Source organism: Convolutriloba macropyga, chromosome 7, assembly GCF_964194025.1.
Source record: "Convolutriloba macropyga chromosome 7, txConMacr16.3, whole genome shotgun sequence".
In the NCBI taxonomy this organism is placed as follows: domain Eukaryota; kingdom Metazoa; phylum Xenacoelomorpha; order Acoela; family Convolutidae; genus Convolutriloba; species Convolutriloba macropyga.
The window spans coordinates 56,135,828-56,158,559 of NC_134474.1; the positions used below are offsets into that span (position 1 = coordinate 56,135,828).

Below are 22,732 nucleotides of genomic sequence, written 5' to 3' on the forward strand. Positions count from 1 at the left end.
ATGTATGGCAGTTTAGAAATTGTAATTTTAATAGCAGAATATTTACATTGTATAAACACAACAGACTAAAGTCAGAGGAATTGCTCTCAAGTGGCTGGCGTGGGCCTGACATTTATGTATCAAGCTGAAGCTTTGGATGGTCAGAAAACAGGGTCCGAAACAAAAGTAGCCTTTAACACAGTAATAAATGCCTCGTCAGCAGCTTGTATGTGTAACAGTTTATCTCATTTCTTTCGACGGAAAGTCTAATTTCTCTAACAAAAAATTGATCTAGTAAATAATCGTAATGAAAAAGTTTAACAGGGTTCAAACAATTGCTTCAAACTTTGATTGAGAACAATTAAAAAAGAAATTTTGACAAAAGCGCCAATTGATCGGTAGAAAAATTAGCAAAATAAGCAGTTACTATTTCCGCGTACATCTGTATGTTGCAGTGGCCCTCGGGTTGAGTGGAAGTCAAATCAAGCAACCAAAGGTTGCTTCCAATTTATTTCTTAGTTGCTTCATCCGCTTTCTTGTAGACTTGCAGAAATGGTTTCCCAAATATCCTAAACAATCCAGTACTCAAGAATTCAAACATAATAGATCTCCAACAGAAGAAATCTCCGAATCAAATACATTTTTACAAAATAAATCTGGGTAGATTTTTGTGTTATTGAACGTATTTCTCGCTGACTTGCTTCTTCATCTATTCATTTTTCACTTAGAAATTTATGTCCACAAGTCAAATTAATTAGAGCTTAATTGAAACATGAAAAACTTTAATATGGCATTCCTAAATTGAAAAATTGCTCAACGAATACGGATTCATGAATTTAGAGGGCAAACACTTTTCATGAGAACCAAAATTTCTAGTGTAATAGGAGTATATCATAGTAAAACGGCTTAAAATAAAATTCTCAGAATTATAAAATCAACAAAAGAAGTTTTAAACAGAAGACTATTTGAAAAATCCATCATATTTAAAAAACAGAAATTTATGCTGTCATATTTCACTTGGTAAAATTACCCATTGGTAAATTAGCTTTAGCCATGTGCGTCTGGTTGTTCTCTCTAAATTTCAGCGACCAAAACCAAAACAATTTTAATTTTACATTTGAACTTTGCATCTTTAGCACCCAAAATCCAACCCCGATTTATATTTAAATCTGCAGTCATTATCTTATCACTGTTGAACTGGTTCGTCGACTCGGCAGTGTGTTGCTGTTGCTGTGCTTAAGTTCTATCGGGTGGTACAACTATCAGTCCCAAGTCGCAGTGTCTTACGATGGGATAATTCTAGTTTTTAGTTCTGTGGTCGAAATGGAAAAGGTGTATTTTTTTGTTATTTCAGAACACACTTTTCCCCATGCTCGAAATGAAGTACAACTTCAGAACAAAGGAAGCTTTGGTACTTAAAAAATCACCTCAGAAAACAAGCACTCAATCAAACTACTAAATAGCAACGCAAGCAGTGGTCTAAAACAACAGATGGACAAACATACAATAGAAAAAGATTTCATAATTCAACTGGCTCTGTTTTTTTCCTGACACTGCTGAAAACCAATAAAGACAAAGGAACTGCATCACCTTCCGGGAGAAAATAAAGTTAGATAAATTGTTTGGGGCCCTGATTAACGATTCATACATCAATTCAAAATCAAAATGGGCGCATTGGTGTTTCAAAAACAATTTAATGAATTGTTAAAAGTCTCAAAGGATCGATCAAATCAACCGGATGACAACCTAACCAACAACAAGAACCCCCCTGTATGCAGACGAGAAGTTAGCTGGCAAAAACTCAGAAAAACTAACAGTAACAGTATCATTCTAGACAGAGACACTACTGCACACCAAAGGCGGAAATACGACCACGAATTATAGAAATAATAAAACCTTGGAACAGCGGCGACTTTGGAGGGCTGTAGAATGAGGCTTGCACTACGAGGCAATGACAAAAATCGAATTATACCAGTTTTGAAGAGACCGTCAGAATAGCGAAAACTTGGCAATTCCAGGGCCAATCTGACAGAGGAGCAAAAACTTTGGCTTACGAAGGTTTTGCACGATTCAACAAGGCAACTCTTGATGCTCCAAAAAATTGCTTCCGACGGCAAGAACGCATTGTGCAGTTCAAAACTTCTATCACAAGCTGTTCTATTCTGAAGAAATTCGAGAAACAGCTGAAATCATTTTTCCAAGTTTAGAGCAGCGGGTCCTCCAAAAATGTATCTCTAACACCCTTAGCATACTGTGCAGCAATCAGACGAATCACAAAGTGCTTTTGGACTACAATGATAAACAACAGTTTGCCTCGAGGAACATCCTGAATTTGCTCAACATGCTCTACGCAGTAACACTGACATTTTTAAAAAGTGGTATTTGCCCCTTCTGCAGTCGGAGAAGCCCTCAGGAGGCTAAAAGCTAAATGCTTATGGAAACAAGCAAACTAAGAAGCAAAAAATCCTTTCAAAACCTCGTTATAGTGTGTTGGGAGAAAGCTGGAGCGGAAGCCGTTAAAATTCTACAAAACTTTCGTTTGAAGAAAATACACTCACCTCCGAAAGTCTCTGTTTCGAAATTGATTTCCGCAAAGCATTTATTTCTTTGAAACGCAGCAAAATGCTGAAAACCTCCGATAATTCAATGCCTGGCATTAAAGCGTTTACCAATTTCTGTCATTCTCAACAGCCAAATATATTATGAAATTTGTTATTGGCAGTAGGAGCGGACTCCAGCAAGGCAAGGCAACCCGTTGGGCCCGCTGCTTTTTCTCTGACACCCTGACCAATTAGAGAAAAATCAAGAATCCTAGCGAAACAAACAAAATTCCTGGTATGCAGAAGACGGCGTCTTGAGGTACCCAGTAGACGATCTCATTAGATCCTGAACATTTTATGTCGGATGGGTCCTGATCGCGTCGTCTACCTCACGGCCGATAAGTGCGAACTGTGGTCTCTAATAATGCACTTAGGCAGACTTGATAAAAGCAAAAAAGAAAAAATATTTTGTGTATGCAGGTCCTTGGAGCCGCAAAAATTCCCAAACTTTGTTTGCATAAAAGATAACGAAGGATAGGAAAAATAATCAATCTATTTGAAAAATTGAACTACCTCGATTACCCTCAGTGTGCCTTACGTATCTCACGCCACTGCATTTGTGCCTCAAAATAGTGAATTCCCTGCATTGTCAAACTTCCACTTAATTGATGCCCAACAGCGCGCAAAAAACTTGAGATCATCTTGTGTACTGTTCTTCCAGAAGATTCTTGGACTCAAGCAAACCTATCAATAAACCTACAAGATTCAGGTATTCGCCAATGCCAAGACCAGTATAACGCATCACGCTGGTTCTGTTTTGTCTTCTTAAAAATGTATTTCAAAAATTACCGACCAGCACCCCAAAAAGTACAATATTTTTGAGGAACCTCATAACAGTTTAGCACCACCAGATATTGCAAATTCTTCTCAAAACAATCCAAGATCGTGAAGGTTTCAAATCGTGAAGTTTACCTTCTAATAAAAAATTGCCCAACTTCTCTCACTGCGTTTTCCACATGCTGGAGCATGGTTGTCTGCTGCCCAAAATACAGCCCTGAGGCTTCATTCGACACCAAATGAGTTTGGAGTTACTGAAAAAAACAAGTTGTTTTTCCCTGCCTCTAACGCAGAAAGGAGATGTCCGTTATGTAGACCAGGAAATCTTGACTTCTATGGCACAAACGCCATTGCTTGTGACGGGCGAAGAGATACAATTGCCAGACACTAACAGATTCAGGATAAAACAATGTCTGCTTGCTCATCTACGAAGCTCGCCACTTGTCGAAAAAATCTTTTACAAACGTGAATCACGCCCCGGGAGACATCTTTGGCCCGAAATGGAAAGCAGGCGAACCTGCGTCATTTGAGGTAAGTATTACTCCGTCACTGCAACTTTATTTTCTCACTAATCTCTACAAAGGCAGCGTACGCATTTGATGCTGCAGATGAACAAAAATATTATTGTCTGCACAATTATTGTCTGCACAAAATTATGGATCACAATTTCCCTTTCCCAAACGATGTTCTTAAGGCTAATAGTGTTAAGTGATGATAGCTCTTTCTAGTCGCAGGGTTTGTCCCTTTAGTTCACTAAACTTATACAATCGTTCTCAATCACCACTATTCAGCGATCTCCAACCAAGTTGTTTACAAGAGCCCCCTTGTTTACTGTTTTACTCTTATTTGCACAAACAGAGTGTAGATTGTTTGAAAAAATTTGACCTGATTGGCGTGAATACTTATGACGTTAATATGAACTTTTCCTCACAATGAGCGGGGAGTAAAAATAACGGAACATCAAAGTACAACTCAACGGACAGAAACCGAAAAGAGAAGAGAGAACACTTCGAGGTGAAATATAATTCGGAGAGAAGTCAGTCGTGTGAATGTCGACTTACATCATTTGACTGTCTCGAAATTCATTTAAGACTAAGTTCTTCTATCGAAGTGTTTGTTGTTCCTTTCCATCTAAGTGACCAAAAATTTTATAACCAAACTGATTTAAATTTAATTAAGTTTTCATCTTAGAACCAACTTTTCGTTTTCCTTGCCATGAACACCTATCAGTATTTCGAAGCACCAAGAAATGCAAACTGATCAATTGCATGAAATCTTTTGGGATCCTTTCAGTCCCCCCCCCCCCCCCCCCTTAGTGGATTTAAGTTATTTGCAACCCCCAGACGCACGTGCCAAATTATTACACAATGATTTAAGTGTCCTCTGTTTTTTCAAGGGGGGTGCATTACGTACGGGGGGACACAAAAGAGATCCAAATTCTGCTAACAAACATCCTGCTTTACAAGGTCACTCTAATTTGTATTGCAGCTTTACTCTTGTTGCATTTTCAGTCGTGTTTTCAATTTAAAATTATGCAAATTGAGAATTATGTCGTCGGTTCTTAGTAGCAAGAGTAAAATTTGCAATTTGGTTCAAGAATTAATTTACCGTTCCAACTCCACTTAGTGCGGGGGGAGGGCTATATGCTGAACTGTTTTTTGTTAAGTAAATTTTGGCTGATCAATATATCTGGCGTATTACGCGACAAAAATTGACATTTTGCCCTATTAAAAAGAAAAGAAAAACATTGTTTGAGTATGAACTATAAAATACAGAATATAGTTTAAAGGCAAAGTAGTGTTAAGAATATAAATGAAACAAACGTCACATATTGTGAAAGTTTAAAATTGTATTAAATTGTATTACAATGTGCTAAAATATCGACAACTTAAGAGAGTTGAATTATAATTGAGAAAAATTTTTCAAAATGCTAATTCTACAATCAACATTTTCGAGAAAAAAGAAAATTTAAAAAAATGCTAATCCTCCAATTAACATTTCATAGAAGACTAAATGACGCCCTAAAACTAAGTCAAATTAAGATTGAACTTGAAAGATTTGAGATTAGAATTCAATTCAGAAACCGTTGGGTCTTTTAGAAACTCATTCCAAAAATGATTTTTCATTGTAGTTTAGAGAGCCCGCTTTTTCGGGATATTCCGCCTCAAGGTGAGAGGCAAACCGTTATACCAGTCAATGGCTTTTTTTGAAAAACTGATTTGCATTATATTTGTTTTTTGGTTTGCTTCAAATGACAGCTTGTTTTTACGGTCATTCATTTTAGAACTTAGGGTGGCTAACTTGAGTTCCGAAAGCTGTTAGATCTGCTTTTAGAAGCTTTAGAAAATATATAATAACCCGATACTTTATGAGGTATTCTACTGGTAAGATTCTGTGTTTGATCTTGAGATCAGTGGTCCTGTCAAATTTGGTTCTACTGAAACATGCCTTTAATCCCCAGTTCAGTTGTTTATTTAGAGTAACTTGAAGTGATTTTTTAAGATCTGAGAACAGAACAATTGGGTAATGCAGATGACTTAAAACGCCAATATTATTATATTGGCGACGATAATTTCGTGTTCTTAATAACCGCGCGGCTAACAGAGATGTTGATATTAGTCTTCGTCTTTTAACAATCGAAAGGATAGTAACATAGCCGGCAGATTGCCAGAATAGCTGCGAAATATTAGACCTGCGTGCCATATAATAGAGAGAGAAACAGATACAGATCTAAATTGAAAAAAAAAAAACGACGCCGCTCAAAAAACTAGGCTAAAAAACATTCAGCGATAAATTAATCAAGCTTGTTAAAATTCATTCCACAGAAGCCTCTTATTAGGGACCATTACTGCACATATGAGTTCCTTTGACCTTAAACAAATTCAAATTAAACATAAGGTTTAAAGTTCAAAAGTCATTTTATTGAGTGAGGTAAGTCACGTATGCTCAAAATCTAATCACGCAAATAACCAAAAAAATTTTCGCTAAAGCGAGTGAGAAACGACGTCATGCGTGGAAATGCCGTTAGTGAGAGGAAGAAGTCATTCGGAAAATTTAACTAATTCAGCTTTGCTGTGTGAACAAATGCAAAACGAAAAAAGAGCGTCAGACGACGAAACAAAAAACACAGCAGGACAAGTCCTGACGTACAATTCAAAAAATTTTCATTGACTCAACAAAAAACTTGACCACGAACGGACCGAATGGATTGCGAAAACCATTTAAAAAAAATCGATCCAAAAAATCGAAAGAACAGTAAAAATCAAAGTGAAATTGCCGCATGTGAACAAAAAACCACTAGCGAGAAAGCGAATCTTTGTTCAAACACCATTTTCTCACTCTACTTTAAATTTGGAGCGAAAAAATTTCACGCCGCAAAACCACTCGCTTTTTCGCTCCACTTCCTGTTTCGGCGTGACCAAAATCACTACTCCAATTTGACTTCAAAAATCATGAAAATGTGTGAACAGATCTTAAAAAAAAACAGCAGGAGAAGTCCTGACGTACAATTCAAAGAATTTTCATTGACTAAACAGAAAACTAGACCACGAACGGACTAAAGGGATTGGGAAAACCTTTCAGAAAAAAATCCGATTCAAAAAATCAAAAAACTGTAAATATCAAAGTGAAATTGCCGCATGTGAACAAAAAACCACTAGCGAGAAAGCGAATTTTTGTTCAAACACCGTTTTCTCACTCTACTTTAAATTTACAGCCAAAAAATTTAACGCCGCAAAACCACTCGCTTTTTCGCTCCATTTCCTGCTTCGGCATGACTAAAATCGCTACTCCAATTTGACTTCAAAAATCATGAAAATGTGTGAACAGATCTTAAAAAAAACATAGCAGGAGAAGTCCTGACGTACAATTCAAAGAATTTTCATTGACTAAACAGAAAACTAGACCACGAACGGACTGAAGGGATTGGGAAAACCTTTTAGAAAAAAACCCGATCCAAAAAATCGAAATAACTGTAAAAATTAAAGTGAAATTGCCGTATATGAACAAAAAACCACCAGCGATAAAGCGAATTTTTGTTCAAACACCGTTTTCTCACCACGCTAATTTAAATTTAGAAATTTAGAGCCAAAAAATTTAACGCCGCAAAACCACTCACTTTTTCGCTCCACTTCCTGTTTCGGCATGACCAAAATCACTACTCCAATTTGACTTCAAAAATCATAAAAATGTGTGAACAGATCTTAAAAAAAAACATAGCAGGACCAGTCCTGACGTACAATTCAAAGAATTTTCATTGACTAAACAGAAAACTAGACCACGAACGGACTGAAGGGATTGGGAAAACCTTTTAGAAAAAAATCCGATTCAAAAAATCGAAAAAACTGTAAAAATCAAAGTGAAATTGCCGCATGTGAAAAAAAAACCACTAGCAAGAAAGCGAATTTTTGTTCAAAGACCGTTTTCTCACTCTACTTTAAATTTAGAGCGAAAATTTCACGCCGCAAAACCACTCGCTTTTTCGCTCCACTTTCTGTTTCGGCGTGACCAAAATCACTACTCCACTTTGACTTCAAAAATCATGAAAATCTGTGAACAGATCTTAAAAAAAAAGACAGCGCCCCAATACAATTCAAATTCTTTGAATTGTAAAAAAGACAGCGGCCCAATACAATTCAAATTCTTTGAATTGTAAAAAAAACCAAGAGCACCGCAATATAGCTACGCTCAGCTGACAGGTTCGCAGCTATAAAAAGACTTCGAAAAAACATTCATATTTTTTCATCTTAATAACAGATTGAAGTTGTGATTTTCGTTGTATTGAAACTTAGTTTCCAAACCAAAGCCCCATTGAGGATTTAAAAAGGCGTGAGTCAAGCTATTTATTATTTAATTGAATGGCTCACATGTTATGATTGATATAAAGATCTTCTAAAATTTTAAAGTTTCTGAACGTTTTTCTTTAGTTCTGATTGCACTTTTTGTCCAATTTCAGATCTGATAGTTGAAATTATTTAATGAGAGAACAATTGGGCTCCTTACGGAGGCTTAAGGAACATTAAACTATTTTTAGGCAACCATTTTTCGTTTTTGTCTGACACTGCTTTCCTAAACTTCTGATGAATGCTTGAGTCTTGACTATTTGCTGTTTTTTGCTTCCTGGTCACTTCTGATTAATTACGAGTAAGCTTGGGTTCTTTCTCGAAGCGCAAGAATTAAAGTTATTTAACTTTCAAGTCAATAAATTTTTTTTGGTTTCGACAATGTATTTTTCTTTTTGCCTGCCGCTAGTTTGCCTAAAATTGTTGTCATTTTTGTGGTATTATCAATATTTCTAATCAATGAAAGGACCATTCAACTGTATAATGAGCCAACAATACACATTTGGGTTTTATTTCATGTTTTTTGCCCGAGTCATTTGTATTTGAAAATACAAATTGATTTTTCCTCTTTATATCGTTTTCTCTAACTTTTATATTAGCCCATTAATTACTGCTCCCAGTTGCTTTCTACTAAAACCAAAGAATCTGTATGTCATCAATACTGGTCTTTATTTTAAAAACCCTGGACTTTGTTTCATCCCTATTTTTACGCCTTGTCTCTTATTCTTGATAAGAGGTCTCATCAGATGCCAATGAGCTCTTACTGACTGAGTGCTTTTCTTTTGTAGCTGAGGTTACTGGCTATAACAAACTCCTACTGAGAACGCTTAGTGGTTTTCTTTAAACTTGCCTTCATTTGTTGGCATCCATTTGTCCAGTTCTTCCGGCCTTTCCAAATTTCAAAACGTCGTTTTAATGACGCCACTATTTTCCCCAAACATTTGTTTAGCGAAATGTCTATTTTGTCTTTTCTCTCATTTTTTAACTCCCCGGTTTTCAGCAAAGAAATTATTTCAGTGAAAACTGAACTAAATTTTCAACAGAAATTGGCTTAAGGGGATAAATTTAAATTTATTGAATTTGGAAGAAGATGGAATTTTCCTACGTCAGCTATTTCTTGTTTTAAATCCACCGTCTATTAATTTGATTCTTTCATATCTCTGCTTGATTTGGTGATATTAAAGCCAAAAATTTAGATGAGAGGGTTCAGAGCCTTATATACAAACGCACATTACCGAGCCTCATTGTTGCTGTTTTTCCTCTCCATGTATGCGCAGCTTTGCAAACACCAGGAAAATGCTCCTGAGAATGGTTATTTTGCACATTTTGTCATAAAAGTGTTCTAATTTGGTTAACAAGATACATTCCAAAATTATATTTAAAACAGCTTTTTAACTGAAAAATATGCTGCCAGCTAGCAATCACTCCAGCAAATTTTGATAACCTAATGAATTATGACTTAATGACTACGATTTATCAGTCTATCCCGTTTCCTCTGATATTGTTTTTTGACCATGACCGTATTTACTACATTGCTTAATTCAATGAGTGACAGAAATTAAAATTCATTCAGTTGAAACATTGAGTGCGTCTGACCAGCAGTCAAACAAGAAAGTCATAACTAAAATAAACCAAAAAAACGTGATTGAAAGGTAAAACGAATTAAAAAAATACAGCGTGAAAGTCTTGAACTTCCCGAGAAGAAAGATTCCAAGAATTCAGTTGAAACATTGAGTGCGTTTAACCAGCAGTCAAACAAGAAAGTCATAAGTAAAATAAAACAAAAAATGTGATTGAAAGGTAAAAACGAATTTAAAAAAAAAGCGTGAAAAGTCTTGAACTTTCGGAGAAGAAAGATTCCAAGAATTTTCAATGACTGACCTAGAAATGACCAAGATTTGAATCGGAAGAGTGCTTAGTACAACACTCTATCAAAAACGCGAAAATACTTATGACTGATGTGAAATTACGCACGTGTACAAATATTACATCGAGAAAGCGAGTTTTGGTTCGAACAAGGTTCTTTCCACTTTAAAATGTGATTGCAAAAACTATGCCACAAAAATAAATAGCTTTTTCGCTCCACTTTCCGTTTCTGCAGGATCAAAATTTGACTTCAAAAATCATAAAATTGGGTGAACAGATCTCGAAAAACAGCACCCCAATAAATACAATCCAAATTGTTTGCTTTCTAAAAAAGAGAGTTCCTAAATAATAGCTCTTGATAGACTGACTGCTGCGAGAAAAAGCTTTGGAGAAAGGCTTTTACTGTTCAGGATAATTGAAAAATTATGCTGGATCAAAAACAACCTATAATGAAAGCCAAACGTGAGTATGTGCATCAAATTTCAAAAATTTAAATTTTAAAGTGAAAAAAAAGTCCAATGGAACCAAAAAAATTCACCTGAAGATGGAAAAGAATAAATTTTTAAACGAGTGAATTAAATAAAACAAACGACTAACGCAGAATTGCTCTCGAACGAAAAGTGGTCACTCGAATCTATTAAAGCCTGCTTCAATGGGTGGGTGACCACTAAATTCACTAAGAAGGGCTTCGGAAGACGTTATCAGAGGTTATTACTTACAGATTATATACAAATATAAAAATTTATAAAATTTATAGTGCAAAAATTACCAAATTCGGCGAACTTTTCATTCGACTCTTAGTAGTGAACTGCCGCTCCTTGAATTTAGCTGCAGACACTTGTGAATGAGAGAAAATTAGATCACGCAACACGAAAAATTCAAGGGAGTAAAGGTCACTCAAAAAGTCAGAACGGTCAAGAAATTGACATTAGAGAACAAGAGAAGTTTAGATCACAAAAAAAAATCAGGGGCTCAAAAATCACAAGAAAAGTTATACCGGTCAAGGGAAAATATCGCATAAAAAAGACCAACACGTTTACGATAATCGATTGACAGAAAATAGCCGCAATAGCTTTGTAGATTTGCAGTCTCAAAAAAAACAGTAAAAAAGACAGACCAAAAAAGTTCGTCTTTTCATTGAAGGCTGATATGTTGTGTTTCGATTAAAAATCTGCATAAGTTTTTGATGCCTCTATTAGCTGATCTCTAATAACCTTCATTTAAAGTGACACACGCAAAAAAAACTCGCTCCACTAAAATGACGCACGCACTTCAGTTGAAACTGCATGAACGAATGAACAAAAAGCAGATTTGAAGTGGTCGTGATGTCATATGGTCGTAACAAAAATCGCGACGACGAAATAAAAAAACCAAGAGAAGGCCAATATCCCCAGCTATCGCTGTGCGGCTTTTAAACAAACAAAACCGACTAACGTCGGGCGAATCGCTCTCGAACGAATGACGAGCAGTTGGCTCCATCAGTTGGCTCCACGGGGGGGGGGGGGGGGAGGCACCTGGGGCTGATGGCAACATCCAAGAACCGCCCTTAACACCATACGCATGTCTTCCAAAACAGCTGCTGTGAATCTCATACTTGGATACCTCTAAGAACCGCACTTCACACCATACGTATGTCTCCAAAACAGTTTCTGTGTACCGCATACTAGGGAGACCAGTGAGCTGTAAGGCTCTAAAAGCACTTAATTCCCGCTGGGCGCTAACTGTTTTTTCGTTTTTGAGGACAAGTCAAATGAGTCAGATGAAAAATCGGCTAGGCAAAAAATCGCAATAAAAAGACCAAAAGAACTAATATAAATAAAAAAAACTTCGTTTAAGAGCTATTAATGACTAATACTGTATGACAGAAAACTAAATAAAATCACTTAATTCCATGCTCGACAATTAGACCAAGGAATTCAATCAGAAACATAGCTGGCAAATTGTTAGAAAAAAGCCGCAATTGCTTCATAGACCTGCAGCATAAAACTAAAAAGAGACAAAAACTATTTTTGAATGCTAAGCTGTTATATTCTGATTAAGAAACTGTTTAAGTTATTGCTACTTCTATTTAGATGCCGTCAAACACCCTTGATTCCAGTGACACGCACTCATTTGACCTTATTTCTTTGAATAAGAGTAAAGAAATGTCAGATTCAGAGTCAACTCATTTTTGATATTGAGGTCAGACGAATGTGACCGAAAGCTTATCACGCGAATGAACAAAAACTCTCGTTACTGAGAGTAAAAAAACCTCACGCACGAAAGAACAAAAGGAAGATTTGAAGAGATTGTGACGTCGTATGGTCGTAAAAAAAGTCTTGACAACGAAAAGAAAAACATAAAAAGTATTACTACTGGAATCTTGTTCCAATTTCCATCAGCTATATAGACGGTCACGAATCAATCCAACGATGCGGAATGAGATGTCATAACCCTAAACACAAAAATCTTGAGAATTGAAGAATACCTAGGATGTCTTGCTTAAAAATATTTTAAACTTCCTCCCTGCAAGTCTCCTCTCTTCAATGTCAAGTACTCCAATTCTGTTGATACCATATTGTACTCTTTTTGCAATTGATGCACTCAATTTGCAAACAGAAGAAACGGTAATTAAATTTGCACAGATCACAAAAAAACGATGTCCAGAGAATTTCTTAATATTTCAAAATTGTAACATTGCCGAGCATGTTTTTTTTTCTTATATAATGAATCCTATATCCCCTGAAGTCGTCCCTGATCCAAACAATTACTAAACTTTTAGAAAATGATACAACGGCAATTCTTAGAACAAGAGAAATAAAAGATGGATTTAAAAAATGATCCAATCATTTTGTTTTAAACTTTTTGCAGAAAACGTAGATTTAAACTTTAGATTTGAACGTCGATTTAAAGGTTAGTTATTGATGCAACATAAAACAACATGAGAAACAGGCGATTTCAACGCTTTCCCTAAAAAGAAGAAAAGTATAACGCCTTTAAGCTCTGAATCGAATGATCCACTTTAGGATTACAATGAGCACAATTAATGGTAACAATGGATGCCAGGCTACTAAATCTTTAAGATAGAGTATTAAACTCAAGTCACAAAAATTATTGTTTCCCTATCAATCTTTCGTCACCGTTTTTCATTTTTCCTTCGAAACTTTTTTGTTCTGCTTCTCCAAATAGTTAAAAATTAGAAATTATTTTAAAAAAGAAACTCTAAACGCCAGGAGCTATGAACTGGTGTTTCTTTTTTCTCTACGATGCGTAAAAAGTTGAAACTTGGCGGAAGAAAAAGCCTATCTCTTATTTATATTCCCCATTTTAGAAGAAATGTTGGAACAATAAATTTTCTGACTGGATCAAGCGCGATGTTGAAATGATCTATGAAACACAGACTCTCACGAGCCATCATGTTGATGTTTTCAAAAGTCCTTGCAATTTATTAAAAATTGAAAGCGATCGGCAGCTACTTCTAGCGACCAGACACACTCGAAGCCTCCCGACCCTCAACGCACCGTTTTATAGCATCTAGGTATTGAACACAAGGTTTTAGTCAGAGCCGATTAAAGAGTACAATTTTCGGCCGCTCAGTTGATATCTACTCAGCAATCTTTTCTACTTCAGGCGCACTTACGGTTTACCCTTTGCGGTAAAATGAGCTCAACTCTTTTAATTTTCCATGAACAGAAATCAAGCTGTGACTAGAGCGCACTCATTTGACCATATTTATTTTAATTCGAGTAAAAGAAAGTCAAATTCAAGGAGGAAGTCATTTTTGATATTGAGGCAAGTAAAAAAAACCTTAACCACGCGAATGAAAAAAACTCTCCACTAAGGACAAAAAACACCACGCACACATTCCAGTTAAAATTGCACTAACGAATGAACAAAAAGGAGATTAACTTATTTTGACGTTATATGGTCGTAACAAAAATCTTACCAAATCAAGAGAAGGCCAATAATACCCTCGGCTATCGCTTTGCGGCTCTTAAAAAACAAAACTTTAAACAGAGAGGGAAGCTTTCATAAAACTTCCTTGAACAGCTGTGTTTATATATAAAGAAGTTTTCATTTTGAAATCACGTACTATCGGATTTAAAAGGCTACATGGAGTCAAATACGTGACAAGGAAATTGTCAATTTTGTGACAGCAATTGAATCCGTCGAAAGCGCAAAACTCAAATCACATGTATCCACATGTCACCCAACAAATTTTGATATTAAGGTAAGTCAAATGTTACCAAAACCTTAATCAGGCGAATGAAAAAACTCTCCACTAAGCACGAAAAAACGCCACGCACGCATTTCAGTTAAAAGTGCATCAACGAATGAACAAAAAGGAGATTTTAACTTAGTGTGACGTCATATGGTCGTAACAAAACTCTTAACAAAAAAAAACGGCTAATAATAGCCTCGGCTATCGCTTTTGGTCTCAGAAAAAACAATTGTAAACAGAGAGGGAAGCTGTCATTAATCTTCCTTCAAAAGCTGTGTTGATGTATAAAGGTTTTCATTTTGAACTCACGTTCTATCGGATTTAAAAGCCTACACGGAGTCAAATACGTTACAAAAAACTTCTCAATTTCGTGACACCAATTGAATCCGTCGTAAGCGCAAAACTCAAATCACATGTATCCACATGTCACCTGTTACATGATTTGAGTTACTCCCGTTAAAATCTACTGATATTGAACCACAAAGTTACCTGCAGTATCTCGATTTTCGAGTACAAAGCAAAAAATTATCTAACAATTTAGTAGCACTTTCCAGATTAAATCTTGAAACATTAATTGTAATACTATTGAAACCTTGTTCCACTTTCCATCAGCTACAAAGACGGTCACGAAGCAATCCAACGATGCAGAATAGAAAAAATTGGAGATGGCATTACACTAAACAGCAAAATCTAACGAATTGATGACGAATACCAAGGTTGTCTTGCTTAAAAAATTATTTGAAACTTCCTCGCTGCAAATCTCTTCTCATTAATTTCAAGTTATCCAATTCTTTTGATACCAAATTCGGCTTTTTTGCATTTAATGCACTTTTAATAATTAATTCACTTAAATTAATTTGCAAAGATAAGAAACAGTAAATAAAATCTGGACAGATCACAAAAACACGAGTTGTAGAGAACTTCTTAATATTTCAAACAACATTAAAAATGCCGAGCTTGTGTTTCTCTTTTATCTAATGACTCCTATATCTCCTGAAGTTTTCCCTGGTTAAAACAAATACTAACGTTTTAGAAAATGATGATGGCAATTTCTAAATCAAGAAAAATAGGTGGATTATAAAAATGACCCTCTCCTTTTCTTTTTAACTTTTTTTTGCAGAAAACAGAATTAAATTCTCTTTTGTTTTAATAAAATAAAACTTTGATCAACTAGAAAAAGATCATTCTCATCGTTAGTTATCGATTCAAAACAAACCAACAAGAGATAAGGGCAATTTCAATGCTTTTCCTAAAAAGAAAATTTGACGTTTTTAAGCTTTGAATCGAATGATCAATTTCAGGACTAAATTGAGCACAATTTTTCGTTACAACGCAAACTAGGCTACTAAATCTTTCGGATAGAGTACTAAACTAAAGTCAGGACAAAAATTATTGTTTCCACGATCAATCTTTTTATCAATTTTCATTTTTTTCTTCAAAACTTTGTTCTGCTTCTCCAAACTGCTTAAAATAAGAAATTATTTTATTAAAAAAGAAACCCTAGACGCTAGTAGCTATAAACTCATAATTCTCGTTTCACTACGATGCGTAAAAGGCTGAAGCTTGACGGAGAAAAAAAGCCTACCTCGCATTTCCCATTTAAGAAAAAAAGTTGGAACAATAAATTTTTTGACAAGATCAAGCGCGATGTCGAAATTTTCTATGGAGCACACAGATTTCCACGAGCCATCATGTTGCTGTTTTTAAACGACCTCGCAATTTAGAAGAAATGAAAAGCGATTGTCAGCTAACTTTCTATAAACCCGACACTCTGAGAGACCGCACCCTCAACGCACAGTTTTAGAGTATCTGCGTATTAAACCAAAGGTTTAAGTCAAAGCCGACTAAAGGTTCATTTTTTGGACGCTCATTTGATATCTAATGCGCAATGTTTTTCTACTTTAGGCATACTTTCAATTTAACCTTTCAATGTAGAAAAAATGAGCTCAGCTCTTAAAATTGTCCATGAACAGATCTAAATTGGAAAAAATCGACGCCTCTCAAAACGCTCTGTAAAAAACATTCCGCGACAAAGTAAGGAAGATTGTTAAAATTCATTCCGCAGAAGCCTTTTTTATCAGAGGCATGTAATACACATTTGCGTTCCATTCACCTTATACTACCTCGAAATAAACAGTGAGCTAAGTCAGGTATGATGCAAAATCTAATCACGCAAATGACTTTAAAACGTTGCCTAAAGAGAGTGAGAAATGACGCACATTTCTCATGCAAATCAGAAGTGTGAGAAGAAGAAGTCCTCAGAACATTTGCCTTTTTCAGCTTCACTGTCTGAACAAATATAAAACGAAAAAGAGCGTCAGACGACAAAAAAAGTATAGCCGGAAGGATTCCGGAAACGACGTGAGTCGTCTTGTTGAATGAACAATTTTATAAATCAACTGGTACCTACTTAAGTGACTACTAAAACCAAAAAAATTTTGAAAAATGAAAAATATCCCATTAAACCAACTGACCTAAATAATTATATTACTGCTATATATCACAACAGCTAAACTTTTGTACGCAATTGGAAACATCAAAAGTCTGCAGCAGCAAAAGTCTAGCCATGTTAGGCTCCCAAAACTTTCAATCAAAACGGACTAACATCGGGCGAATTGCTCTCGATCGACCGGCGAGCAGTTGGCTCCACGGGGTGGGGGGCACCCGGGGCTGATGGAAGGCGGGGCAACAGTGTCGGGGACTCCGACCTTTAAGAACCGCCCTTCACACCATACGTATGTCTTCCAAAACAGATGCTGTGAAACTCATACGTGGATACCTCTAATAACCGCCCTTCACACCATACGTATGTCTCAAAAACAGTTTCTGTGAATAGTATACTAGGGAGACCAGTGAGCTGAAAGGCTCTAAGAGCACTTAATTCCCACTGGGCGCTAATTGTTTATCCCGTTTTTGAGGACGACAAGTTAAATGGGTCAGACGAAAAATCGGTCAGGCCAAAAATCGCATTCAAAAATACCGAAGGAACTAACATAAATAATAAAAACTTTGTTTGCGAGCTGTTAATAGCTAACACTGTATGACAGACGACTTAAAAAAATCAGTTATTTCCATGCTCGACAATTAGACCAAGGAAATAAACCAGAAACAAAGCTGGCAAACTGTTAGAAAATAGCCGTAATGGCTTCATAGACCTGAAGCATAAAAAAACAGAAAAAAACTTTTTTAAATGCTTAGCTGTTATATTCTGATTAGGAATCAGTTCAAGTTATTGCTGCTTCTATTAGATGCCCTCAAATAACCTTGATTCGGGAGACACGCCCTCATTCGACCTTATTTCTTAAAATTAGAGCGAAGAAAAGTCAAATTCAGAGCGATGAACTCATTTTTGATATTGCGGTCAGAGAAATGTGACCAAAAACTCAATCACGCGAATGAACAAAAACTCTTGCCACTTAGAGTAAAAAACGTCATACACGAACGAACATAAAGGAGATTTGAAGTGATTGTGACGTCATATGGGCGTAAAAAAATCTTTGACAACGAAAATAAAAAGATTAAAAGTATTACTGCTGGAATCTTGTTCCGCTTTTTTCATCTGCCATATGGACGGTCACAAATCAATCCAACAATGCGAAACGAGATGTCATAACCCTAAACACCAAAATCTTAAGAATTGAAGAATACCTAGGATGTCTAGCTTAAATAAATAACTTCAACTTCCTCCCTGCAAATCTCCTCTCTTCAATGTCAAGTACTCCAATTCTGTTGATACCATATTGTACTCGTTTTGCAATTAATGCACTCAATTTGGAAACAGAAGAAACGGTAACAAAATTTGGACAGATAACAAAAAAACGATTTCTAGAGAATTTCTTAATATTTCAAAGTTGTAACATTGCCGAGCATGTTTTTCTTTCTTATATAATGAATCCTATATCTCAAGAAGTCTTCCAAGCTCCAAACAAATACTAAAGTTTTAGAAATTGATACAGCGGCATTTCTTAGGACAAAAGAAAAAAGGTGGACTTTAAAAATGATCTAAACTTTTTGTTTTCAACTCTTTTGCAGAAAACGTAGATTTAAACTTTAGATTTGAACGTAGATTTAAACGTTAGTTATTGATGCAACATTAATCAACATGAGAAACAGGCGATTCCAATGCTTTTCAAAAAATGACGTTTTTAAACTTTGAATCGAATGACCCACTTTAGGATTACAATGAGCACAATTAATCGTTACAATGGATGCCAAGCTACTAAATCTTAAATATAGAGTAATAAACTTAAGTCACAATATAAGTTATTGTTTCCCGGTCAGTCTTTCGTCAAAGTTTTTCTTTTTTCCTTCGAAACGTTTTTGTTAGGCTTCCCAAAAGATTTAAAAAATAGAAACTATTTTATAAAATAAAAACCCTAAACGCTAGGAGCTTTAACTGATGTTTCTCTTTTCTCTACGATGCGTAAAGTTGAATTTTACCGGGAGAAAAATGCGAGTTTATATTTCCCCATTTTATAAAAAATGTTGGAACAGTAAATGTTGGAACAATAAAAGTTGGAACAATAAATGTTGGAACAAACAAGATTAAGCGCGATGTTGAAATATTCTCTGAAACAAACAGACTCTCACGAGCAATCAAGTTGATGTTTTCAGCAATTTATAAGAAATTGAAGGCGATCATCAGCTAATTCTAGCGACCGGACACACTCTAAGCGATCGGAAACAATCTAAGCCACCCGACCCTCAACGCGTTGTTTCAAAGTATCTAGGTATTCAACAAAAGATTTAAGTCGGAGCCGATTAAAGATTACAATTTTTGCCGCTCAGTTGATATCTACTGAGTAACCTTTTCTACTTCAGGCGCACCTACAATTTACCATTTGTGGTAAAATGAGCTCAGCTCTTATAATTTTCCATGAACAGAAATCAAGCTGTGACTAGAGCGCACTCATTTGACCATATTTATTTGAATTCGAGTAAAGAAAAGTCAAATTCAAGGAGAAAGTCAATTTTGCTATTGAGGTAAGTCAAATGCTACCAAAACCTTAATCACGCGAATGAAAAACGCACGCATTTCAGTTAAAAGTGCATCAACGAAAGAAAAAAAAGGAAATTTTAATTTATTGTGACGTCAATGGTCGTAACAAAAATCTTAACAAAAAAACAAGAGAAGGCCAATAATAGCCTCGGCTATCGCTTTGCGGCTCTAAAAAAAACAAAATTGTAAAAAGAGAGGGAAGCTGTCATAAATCTTCCTTGAGAAGCTGCTTTGATGTATAAAAAAGCTTTCATTGTGAAATCAAGTACTATCGGATTTAAAAGCCTACAAGGAGTCAAATACGTGACAAGAAAATTGTCAATTTTGTGACAGCAATTGAATCCGTCGAAAGCGCAAAACTCAAATCACATGTATCCACATGTCAGCTGTCACATGATTTGAGTTACTCCCGTTAAAAATTACTGATATTCAACCAAGAAGTTATCTGCAGTATCTCGAGTTTCGAGTGCAAAGCAAAAAATTATCTAACAATTTCCAGATTAAATCTTGAAACATTAATTGTAATACTACTGAAATATTGTCCCGCTTTTCATCATCTACAAAGACGATTACGAAGCAACCCAACGATGCAGAATAGAAAGAGATTGGAGATGGCATTACACTAAACAGCAAATTCTAAGAATTGACGACGAATACCAAGGTTGTTTTACTTAAAAAATTATTTGAAACTTCCTCTCTGCAAATCTCTTCTCCTCAATTTCAAGTAATGCAATTCTTTTGATACCGAATTCTGCTTTCTTGCAACTATTGCACTTTTAATAATTAATGCACTTAAATTAATTTGCAAAGAGAAAAAACAGTAAATAAAATTTGGACAGATCACAAAAAACACGAGGTGTAGAGAATTTCTTAATATTTCAAACAAAAGTAATAATGACGAGCTTGTTTTTCTCTCTTATCTAATGACTCCTATATCCCTGACGTTTTCCCTGGTTAAAACGTTTTAGAAAATGGCGATGGCGATTCCTAAATCAAAAGAAATAGCTGGATTTTAAAAATGATCCACTCCTTTTGTTTTTAACTTTTTCTTTTTTTGCAAAAAATATAGAAATAAGTTCTCCTTTCTTTTAATAAAATAAAACTTTGATGAACTAGAAAAATATCGTTCTCAACGTTAGTTCTTGATGCAACGTAAACCAACACGAGAAACAGGCGAGTTCTATGCTTTTCCTAAAAAACTGACGTTTTTAAGCTTTGAATCAAATGATCCATTTTAAGACTACAGTGAGCACAATTATTCGTTACAATGGAAGCCAGACTACTAAATCTTTCAGATAGAGTACTAAACTAAAGTCAAAACAAAAATTATTGTTTCCCCTATCAATCTTTTGTCATCATTTTACATTTTTTCTTCGAAACTTTGTTCTGCATCTCCAAACTGTTATATATAAAAAATTACGTTATAAAATAAGAAACCCTAGACGCTAGGAGATATAAACTAATATTTCTCTTTCCTCTACGATGCGTGAAAAAGTGAAGCTTGACGGCAGAAAAAAGCCTACATTTATATTCCTATTTTTAGAAAAATGTTGGAACAATAAACTTTTTGACAAGATCAAGCCCTATGTCGAAATTTTCTATGAAACACAGGTTCTCGCGAGCAATTATGTTGATGTTTTCAAAAGTCCTTGCAATTTATAAGAAATTGAAGGCGATCGGCAGCTAATTCTAGCGAGCGGACACACTAAGCGATTGAATATACTCTAAGCCACCAGACCCTCAACGCGCTGTTTTGAAGTATCTGCGTATTCAACACAAGAGGTCTAAGTCAAAGCCGATTTAAGATTACAATTTTTGCCGCTCAGTTGATATCTACTGAGCAACCTTTTCTACTTCAGGCGCACTTACATTTTACCATTTGTGGTAAAATGAGCTCAGCTCTTATAATTTTCCATGAACAGAAATCAAGCTGTGACTAGAGCGCACTCATTTGACCATATTCATTTGAATTCGAGTAAAGAAAAGTCAAATTCAAGGAGGAAGTCATTTTTTGAGATTGAAGTAAGTCAAATGTTACCAAAACCTTAATCAGGCGAATGAAAGAACTCTCTCCACTAAGCATGAAAAAACGCCACGCACGCATTTCAGTTAAAAGTGCATCAACGAATGAACAAAAAGGAGATTTTAAATTATTGTGACGTCATATGGTCGTAACAAAAATCTTAACAAAAAAACAAGAGAAGGCCAATAATAGCCTCGGCTATCGCTTTGCGTCTCAGAAAAAACACAATTGTAAACAGAGAGGGAAGCTGTCATTATTCTTCCTTCAAAAGCTGTGTTGATGTATAAAGAGGTTTTCATTTTGAAATCACGTTCTATCGGATTTAAAAGCCTACAAGGAGTCAGATACGTTACAAAAAAATTCTCAATTCTATGACTGCAATTGAATCCGTCGTAAGCGCAAAACTCAAATCAAATGTATCCACATGTCAGCTGTCACATGATTTGAGTTACTCCCGTTAAAAATTACTGATATTGAACCACAAAGTTACCTGCAGTATCTCGAGTTTCGAGTGCAAAGCTAAAAATTATCCAACAATTTAGAAGCACTTTCCAGATTAAATCTTGAAACATTAATTGTAATACTACTGAAATCTTGTTCCGCTCACCATCAGCTACAAAGACGGTCACGAAGCAATCCAACGATGCAGAATAGAAAAAAATTGGAGATGGCATTACACTAAACAGCAAAATCTAAAAAATTGATGACGAATACCAAGGTTGTCTTGCTTAAAAAATTATTTGAAACTTCCTCGCTGCAAATCTCTTCTCTTTAATTTCAAGTAATCCAATTCTTTTGATACCAAATTCTGCTTTTTTGCAACTAATGCACTTTTATTATTAATGCACTCAAAATAATTCGCAAGGAGAAGAAACAGTAAATAAAATTTGGACAGATCACAAAAAAACGAGTTCTAGAGAATTTCTTAATATTTCAAAAAAATGTAATATGGCCGAGCTTGTTTTTCTCTCTTATCTAATGACTCCAATATCCCCTGAAGTTCTCCCTGGTTAAAACAAATATTAACGTTTTAGAAAATGGCGATGGAAATTTCTAAATCAAAAGAAATAAGTGGATTTTAAAAATTATCAACTCCTTTGGTTTTTAACTTTGTTTTTTTTGAGAAAACAAAGAATTAAAATTTCCCTTCTTTTAATAAAATAAAACTTTGATGAACTAGAAAAATATCGTTCTCAACATTAGTTATTGACGCAACGTAAACCAACACGAGAAACAGGAGGGGATTTCAATGCTTTTCCTAAAAAATTGACATTTTTAAGCTTTGAATCATATGATCCACCTTAGGACTACAGTGAGCACAATTATTCGTTACAATGGAAGCCAGACTACTAAACCTTTCAGATAAGAGTACTAAACAAAAATAAAAAAAAATTATTCTTTTCCCGATCAATCTTTTGTCATCATTTTTCATTTTTTCTTCGAAAC

The 22,732-nt window shown here is 35.3% G+C and overlaps 1 protein-coding gene across 1 annotated transcript in view; it reads right to left on the reverse strand.

Moving 5' to 3' along the window:
* Nucleotides 1–295: 295 nt before the first annotated feature.
* LOC142343179 (dehydrogenase/reductase SDR family member 7-like) overlaps nucleotides 296–22,732 on the reverse strand; it is a 136,848-nt gene continuing 114,411 nt past the window's right edge. The window contains exon 9 of the mRNA XM_075394882.1: nucleotides 296–548. Coding sequence (XP_075250997.1) covers nucleotides 488–548 — 61 coding nt within the window. The 3' untranslated portion in view covers nucleotides 296–487. The remainder of the gene's footprint in view (nucleotides 549–22,732) is intronic.